Below are 8872 nucleotides of genomic sequence, written 5' to 3' on the forward strand. Positions count from 1 at the left end.
AGAAATATAGTTGCTGGTGTAAACAAATCAAATATCTAAATGAGGAAAATGTTTTTAAGACAGACGTATGTGCACACATGAGTGAAATTCTATACTGTCTGCTCCCCTCTGTTTAGCATTCGAAACCCAAATCAAGACGCTGTGATAAGGGCTGTCGCAGAGGCAACAGTTGCCAGGGAAACCTGATGGCATGATGCTGAGGGTTGGGGGGGGGACTAGAGGGGAGGAAGAGGGGGAGTTTTATGCAAGGGCATGGGTACAATGCTCAGGTTGATTTGCTACCATTGAAGGAACAGTGGCTGGCTCGTTGAGATAGAGCACCTAAAAGGAACGTGACTGACAAGGAGCAACGGGGTGCCTTACGAGGCACCGATGGTGACGCCGTTTGGTGCATTTGTCTGAGTGTGTAGTCATGGCAATGAGGTGTTGACATAGCGCAATCGCACTCTGAACACTGTGATGGCGATGACATTCAGGAAAGCACAGAGCGAGCGTGAGTGAGTTTGTAAACCAGAGCAGGGCCTTTCCTGTCCCCCTGTGCAGAAAAAAAGGACCCAGTGCTGACCATTTCACATTCGCTATGTCTCATCTCAAGCAGAGCCAAAGGGATACAGACAGTGATACTACAATTAAAGTTGATTATAACAAAAATAAAAAAAATAGCCACCAAATTTCACAGACTTCAACTGCCATTTTATGTGCCAGGTTTTTTTAATTTTCAAAGTGACCTCTGCTAACAGAACATCTCTCATAATTATAACCAGTGTAATTAGCTAATTATAATAACAATAACAATATTACAATAAAGATAACACTTGATTTAAAAAAACAGAAAATAATCAAACTAGATAAAAACCCAAAATGAAAAACACTTATCATAATAATTTTGTTTTTTAAAAGAGATCTATAAGGTTCTATATTTTTCATTTAATTGTCCTTTTTCTTTAGAAAAAAATTCACCCACCACTGTATACTGTACTGTATGTTACCTTCTCCATCACTGAACGAACTTCGCTTACCTTTAAAAATGCTTGGCAATGCCTGTCGTCCATTTAGTTCCCTGCTGCCATGAAATCCACTCATACACGATAACACTGAGATACAGTTGTGAAATAATCCCCTGCAAAGGAGCAGTCTTCATCAAAGGTTCATGTCCTGTCTTTAATGCGTGATAACATGAGGGGTCCTGACTGCTTGAGACATCAGAGCAGACGAGTCAGTGAGGGCTGGACTGAGGAAGCCATTTTGAGGGCCAGGTTATTTCCTGCTAATGCATGTGGAGTTCACTTAGTGGCACGCTGAGTTCGTCCCACTGCCGTTCATTAGCCGAAGTCCAACAGGATCAGTCATAAAACAACTTCGGTGTCATATACAAATGAAAAAAAGTACTTCTCAGCTAGTTGTAGGCATAAGTAGTAATAATAATAGTCATGTGAATGATAATACTGATAACACAATAACAGTAATATGTCATGTCATCATTATGATAAATCAGGCATTATATATTCAAACCAAATATTGAGCAAATCTAGAATTTGCTTTTAGAGAACATGCTAAACTAGCATGTGCAGATTTTTAGTTAAAAGTAAAGTTAAAACATTGTAACATATTGTTGACCATTTAACGTGTTAATATTAAATGACCATTATGACAAATAAAGCTAAAGCTTGTTATCATTATTACCATTATGATCATTATTATTAATACTATAGCTGTACTTTATACCAAATGATGAAGAGCTGTATTGGTATTTCATATTTTCGCAGTGACCCTGTTTGTGTGAATGCAACAGGTGAAACACTTCGTGTGGCTACAAAAAAGTCAAGACCAAAATAAATTCACTCAAACACTTTGTCAGGTTTTTGTTTTAGCTCCCCCTCAACGGATGCCTCTCTCCCACATGTGTCCTTATGCAGCACAGTCAGAGCGGCCATCTTGTTCCAAGTTTGGAAAAGTTGTAAGGGAGGGCCACTACAACAGCTGCGTGTTTTTTATTTTTATATATATATATATGTATATGTATATATATATATACATATATATATATAGTCTTCAGATGTCGTAGTTTTCAGTCAGAAGCTTGATAAAGATTCTTTATAATTTATTTCTTTGAATGAAAATATATTTACGGTATATATAATATGTACTTTCGGTCCTTTTCATATCTCTCATCTCATTGTCCTTTATGCTGTGGTATTTTTGTTCAGCCATAATAAACCACTCTGTTTCTCTCCTCCTTCAAAGAAGACAGTTGCCATTGAGGTGTGATATGGAAAAAAGTGAGAAAGTGAGAGTGAATCCACTCTGAAAAAGCAATAGTTGTTGTTCTGTCTCCCTGCAAAGAGCTCGTCTAATACATGTGCCCTGGACAGATTCGCTGCAATGCTCTAATTTTGCTTTCTCAGTTTTGTTTTAGTGCTTTCTGGAAACCTGGGACTGTACCACTCACCCAAACCATTGTTTGTTATTCAGTGTCTCTGCCAAACACTAATCTGACAACTGTTCAATGGCCAATATTATGTCTCCCTCCAAATATATACACTGAATGTGTCTGGAAATATATGCAGCAATCTGTATAAAACCTAGAGAGGCTCATTGCACACGTGTATTATTCATAGCTTTCTACTGTGATTATGGAAGCAAATGAAAAGAGTTGGCTTGTTCTTGGACTTTGGCAAAGACTATAGCAGGTTGCACATATAACTGAATGATTCTGATGTTTGTGGTTTCCATCGTATATGTCTCTGTCTGATTAAGTTTAAAAGTATGTGCAGATGCTATTGGTGGTACTAGTGCAGATCAGATATTGTACTCTGTCTCCTTCAGTCTTCCTATCTGCTTCTCTCTGTCAACAGACTGACAACACAAAGCACTGACTGTGAAATATAATCTTTTCTGGAATCTGTCTATGAGGACAGTAGGCTACAGTCAGTCTCATATGCTTGGTCTCATAGGCTCTTTCTGTCTCACTGTCTCTATCCAGCATCTCTTCTTTCTTACCTCTTACTTCCACTCTCACTTTTACTCAAATTTGAGTCTCTTGCACATTTTCCTTGGAGCCACTCTTAAAAAGCAGGGGCTCATTCTGGCTTTTCCCCATAAGGCCTTTCAGAGAACTGTGGAGACCCAACGGGGGCAGGGGCACAGGGGAGGGCAGGGTGCCACCTGTGGGCGTTCCTCCACTGGTGGAGGTTGGAACCTGGGAACAGGATATGGACGTGTTCTGAGAGCAAGGCGAGGGGTTGTTGTTGTTGTTGAGGCCCACACCAGAACCCGTGCCCATGCCCAGGCCCATCATGTTGTTGTTGAAGTGATGGGATTTGTAGTAGTGGTTGAGGTGGTCCGATCGGGCCAGGTTTGGTAGGTTGACTATCTCTGGGTGGTGCAGCCTAAGGCTTTGGCCCCCTCCTAACCCACTGGCTCCACTCTGCGTCATGGTGGAGCCTCCTGAGATACCGCTGCCCCGACCACTGGCACTGGCCCCCAGCTCATCCTCCACATTGATGATCTCGATGGCACGAGCCGGGCCGTGGTGTTTATGCAGCTGGTGCTGCTTTCTTAACTTATAGAACACCACCAGCATCACTGCTGCCATGAAGGTAATGGCTACAAAGCAGCCAATGATGATCTTGGTGGTCTTCATCACATCATCCAGGCCTGAGAAGCCTGGCTCAGTGATGGGCACAGTGAAGGTGGGTCTGGTGGCCCGAGGAGAGGAGGAGGACCAGCCGGTTGACAGAGAGGAGGCTGTGGTAGAGACACCTTCTGGCCACAGGTGGCCCGAGGGAGTCGGGCCAGGGTGAACACGGATGAAGGTCTCATTGATGGCTACCAAGGCAGACTCTTCATCTCCTGGGGTCTCCACTGTTTCCACGGTAACGGTTGTAAAGTAGGTGTAGTTGACACTGGCATCAGCAGCAGTGACATTGAGGACAGCAGTTGCTGTGGTATTGCCAGCAGCATTGGTGACCATGCAGGTGTACTGGCCTGTGTCACGCAGAGTGACATTTGTGAAGTTGAGTGTGCCATCATGCAGGACGGATATCCGCACCCGGTAAGAGCCATGTGTCATTAAAGTGCCATTAGGGGTGATCCAGTTGACAGATGTTGTGGAGGTGCTTGTACGACACTTGAGCTCAGCAGCCATACCCTCAGTGACATTGAGGTCTGTCGGTGGCTCTACAATGACAGGCGCATAGCAGGTGAAGTGGCTCTGGTCAAGCTCTCCAATGTACTTGCCCTTTAAGAATGGGGGAGCATGGCAGCGGGCACAGCAGGTGGTGTTGCTGGGCACCGTCTCTTTCAACCACCAACTAAGCCAAAGCACATCACAGTTGCAGATCCAGGGGTTGTGATTAAGGTGTACCCTCTCCAGCTGGTGAAGAGGCGTGAAGAGGTCATGAGGCAAGGAGTGCAGTGAGTTATGGGACAGGTTGAGCTCTTCCAGGTTTTTTAGGTCATCGAAGGCATTGCGCTCAATGACGGACACCTGTGAGTGCATGAGCCACAGCTTGCGAAGAGCCACCAGGCCCTGGAAAGAACCAGGTCGGATAATCTCCAGCCGGTTTCCTGACAGCTCCAGCTCCTCCAAACGCACAAGGGCTGTCAGTTTGGGAATGTCCTTCAGCCCACACATACCCAAGTTCAGGTATCGTAGATTGATAAGGCCCACAAAGGCTGCATCGGAGATGAAATCCAACTTCTTGAGCTCACCCAGGTCCAGGCGACGTAGCGAGGGCACACGGTGGAAGGCATAGGCTGGCAGAGTCTCAATAGGGTTGTTGCGCAGCCACAGCTCCCGGAGCTTGCTGAGGTACTCAAAGGCATGTGATGGCACCAGTGTGAGGCGGTTGTCGAACAGCTCCAGTGTGTTGAGGTTGGGGAGGCCATTGAATGCTCCGACTTCAATCTGACGGATCTGATTCTTGGAGAGCTGGAGGATCTCAAGGTGCCTCAAGTGCTTGAAAGTGTCTGACTTGATAACCTGAAGGGACAGATAGAATTATTAAAGAACATGTAGAATAATTAATGGAGATTACAAACAGATATTCAAGTTTTTGTTAGTAAGATTTTTGTGGTTACAGTCAGCAATGGAAGGTTTTGGATAAAGCAAAAAAGTGGATATCAATAGTGTTTTACAAGAGCCATTTGGGACCAACTGAGGGTAACTTAACTTTCACCGTGTTGAATCAATTATGTACATTCTGAAGCTGGCTCTCATTTCTGTTTTAAGGACAAAAAAATACAGTACAAAAATAGATTTGTCTGTCATGTGTTATTACTTATAAGGATCACATACCGTACAAGCATTCCTATTTACTTACTCTGTAGATTTTTTTTGACTTGTAATGGAATACTAAATGGCATATAACCTTTAACAGACAGTTACAATACTGACATATTATTTCTTTAAATTTGGAGATAGCAAAGATGTGCAAAACATTACAAAACCATGTAAAAAAAAAAAAAAAAAGCAATGAATGATTCAAACACACAAATATGGCTGAACGCATGTTTAAATAAACAAACCATACAAATATAAATAATTCATCTCTGCTGCTGCTGTCTGCAGGGAAGGTGGGCTTTTACTGACAGCGACACGAGTCGGTTAAACATGCGTGTCTCTCAGCCTCTGTTTTGGCTTCAAGGGCCACCCTGGCCTCCATTTTGATACTTCAATGGTAGTGGTCTTGCGAGTTATTAAGAGTTATATCAAGTGTGCTGATCCACTAATATTTAGTTTCAGCACCCAAATAAAGAGCGAAAAATACCACGTGACCTAAATAAGGCTTTGAGAACTCCATTAACAACATACTGCATGACCACTGTACCATGGTGTGGCACAAGTTGTGAAATACTGATGATGAAAAATGCTAAAATTTGTTATCATTTGTAATTCACTGCTTACATACAACAAAATATCATGTGAAAAAAGCAGGTGTTAAACCCTTGACATCTCTAAGCACTATGGTAAACCTACTGTAAACTGTAAAAGTCCTATTCCTAACCCTGACCTTGTTTAAATGGCTGCACTTCAGTGCTTTTCACGCTGTTGTTTCAGTGAGACTCAGGGGACTTTCTTCCGACACATTATAATCCCTTGATAATAAGATGATTATCAGTGTTGGACATGAGGTGTCATCACAAATCACCATAGAAGACAAAATTACGACACTAAATTGATTCTTTTTTTTTAACTGTCTAAACATTCTGCATAGAACTATCCTTTAATCCATTTTACAAACGAACTACCAAAAGAGATGTTTCCCCACAGGAGGTGGCACGGGCCCTGGACAGCAAACACTAGCATCTCTACACTCCAACTGCAGATCATTTGGCCAGAAGTTAAAGACCCACAGCTAGAGCGTGCAACTAAATGCATCTTAAATCTCTGATTGTTTGGGATATGTGTGGCCAAAGCCCTCTGCAAGACAGGCAGAGACTCCTGGACTCAGGCCATTGCCTCTTCTGTATGTAGAGCAGAAGGGAGGGGGGTAGGCAAAGGGGGGCGGAGGGGGGGGCTTAGGAGGAGAGGGGTAGGGATGTTAAGAGGGGGTGGGAGCTGTCAAGGCTTTACTCTCAGGGTACTCAGTGAAGGAAAAAATAAGCCAGAGAATCTAGGATGCCTTCAGGTGTTAAAACATTTTTAGATTTTTAATCATTTCAAGTGGAGCTGCAGGATACAACAAACCGAATCGAAAATTGTAGGCTAAAAACGAAACGCATCGAATATTGTTATTATTTCTTTAATTCTTCTTCCATGTGAACTGCATCTCTTTAAACCTCACATACCAAATCATGTGGGATGATGTCCTATTTATGCTCTGTTAACGTCACATAATGTTTAATAAGATGTTTTCTCTGAGGAATAGAGGACGTTTGACTTGATGAGATCCACTGGACAATTTTAACAATGTTTAGGATACTTATTCTTCTCGTCAGAGGAGATAAAATGTGGTGGAAATGAATTTAAAATCACAAAAGAACAAAGCACTGTCAGCAACATGAGGAGGGGATCCAATTACTTCAAAAGCTGCTGCAAAGAGTAAGATCAACCCACTCTGTTTATAAATGTAGAGATTTGTGTGCTTTGTATCGATGGTCTGTGGTTAAATGATCTTCCCTTGCAGCTGTAAAGCCACAGAACGCTGTCTAGGGACACTAGATAAATTGGTAATGCATACAAAAGGCAGCACGGTGTCATGGAAATATGCCTTGCTTTCAATTCATAAAATATTCCCTCAGTTCAGCAGTGGCTTAAGTGCCTTTTTCTTCCATTATTGCTGCTTACATTTCTGTCTTGTCTCAGAACTAAAGTTTCTAAGAGAAAACCTGTATCAACAAGTTAATCCTAGCGTCCACATGCACTGGCTGCAAAAGCAAATGTTCCTCCTGTTTATGGGCAAAAAACGCATGCACAAGTGTTTAAAACACACATGTTAATGTCTCTGGTGTGAACTTATTTGCTCATGTCTGTGCCATTTGAATCTGCTGCAGGATTTGTCTCGTTTATCAGTAGCTATGTAAATAGCAACGATTATAACAAATGAAATCATAGCTGTATTAAAATGTGCCTATAGGCTGTGTGCTGAAAAGACACACTGGCATATTTAAAATGATCAAATGCATGTCTCTTCTCTGTGCTGTGATGTAGTTGTCAATAAAATCAGGAATTATATGAGTAACAACCAGCAAAAAGGAAAAACAAACAAAAAATGTACAATGATAAATAATGTGAATTTATTTATTTTGGGAAAATGAGAGATTATTTATTATTATCATCTGTATATTTATATACAAAACCTATTGTCATGTAATATGCATTTTAGGCAAAGTATCCTGCATGAAAGTTACAACACAAATCAACACCGACATGATGTGGTTTGACCTGACAAGCGACTTCCTCCAGTCAATATTTACCTGTATCGAGTTCTCCTGCAGGTTGAGGTATCGTGTGTTGACTGATATGCTCTCGGGCACCTCCTCCAGGTTTTGCCTGGTGCAGATGACTCGGCTGGCCTGGTTAGAGCAGGTGCAGAGGGAGGGGCAGGAGGAGGCGGCTCCCACCAACTCCGGCCCAGGGAGGAGGAGCCGCAGTAGCAGCTGGGCCAATAGAAAGAGGAAGGGGGAAGGGCCGGGAAGGCAGGTCAGCGTGGCGATGCGCATGGCAACTGGGACATGACCCTGCTCTTTAATCCGAAGGTACAGGTGAGGTGACTCCACGCTGGTGGATTTGCGAGCTAAGTTTTATTTTCCCTTTGGTCCTCCAGTGGCAATTTGTTCTTTCTAATTCTGCATCCTCAGAGATGTCTTTTTGTCCTCTGTCGATCTCGGGTTTTTTTCCACTTGTTTTTTGAACATAGAAATATGCAGATAAACAGATGTTATTCCCTTTTCTTCTCGTGTTGTCTGGGGATTTGAGTGAGTCTTTTTGTGAAGTGAGAAGAACCCAGGAGTTACTGTGGAGGAACAAAAGAGAGAGAGACAAAGCGAGGGAGAGAGAGAGAGCAGATATTAAAGACAGAACACAGACTGCACTTCGTGTTTTCACCAACAGAGAATGAATAGAACAAATAATAGGTAGACATCTACAGTATAGCTTATCATGGGAGAGATTGTCAAAAAATCTTTGAGAAGCATTAGAACTTCTGTGTCACTGCTCATATCAAATCCCACATAATCCCTGAGCAGACATTTTGTCAGAAATGAAATCCTTCCACCCAGGGCAGGTGGAAGCCGATTTCTGTAATTAACGGTTCAAGGAGGTGGTATAGAAATATGGGAACACACAATCAAAAGTGGGACAACAAGGTATTTCTGTCTTTACAGGACTGCATTTAACAAGCATGAATAAATCAGAAAGACATGAATT

The 8872-nt window shown here is 42.4% G+C and overlaps 1 protein-coding gene across 1 annotated transcript; it reads right to left on the reverse strand.

The window, feature by feature from the left end:
- Positions 1-3025: 3025 nt before the first annotated feature.
- On the reverse strand, positions 3026-8166 carry lrrc4ba (leucine rich repeat containing 4Ba). The gene is made up of 2 exons (XM_070848405.1): positions 7921-8166; positions 3026-4984 (listed from the first exon to the last, which is right to left on the reverse strand). Exons 1-2 carry the CDS (start codon positions 8164-8166, stop codon positions 3026-3028), a joined length of 2205 nt encoding a protein of 734 aa, XP_070704506.1.
- Between the last annotated feature and the right edge of the window lie 706 nt (positions 8167-8872).

Source organism: Pempheris klunzingeri, chromosome 17, assembly GCF_042242105.1.
Source record: "Pempheris klunzingeri isolate RE-2024b chromosome 17, fPemKlu1.hap1, whole genome shotgun sequence".
In the NCBI taxonomy this organism is placed as follows: Eukaryota; Metazoa; Chordata; class Actinopteri; order Acropomatiformes; family Pempheridae; genus Pempheris; species Pempheris klunzingeri.

Bases quoted from the DNA above. Each gene is read 5' to 3' on its own strand.
- lrrc4ba (XM_070848405.1), bottom strand. From the start codon at position 8,166: ATGCGCATCGCCACGCTGACCTGCCTTCCCGGCCCTTCCCCCTTCCTC. The intron at 4,985-7,920 runs GTAAATATTGAC...CTGTCCCTTCAG, and splicing joins TGCAGGAGAACTCGATACAG to GTTATCAAGTCAGACACTTT.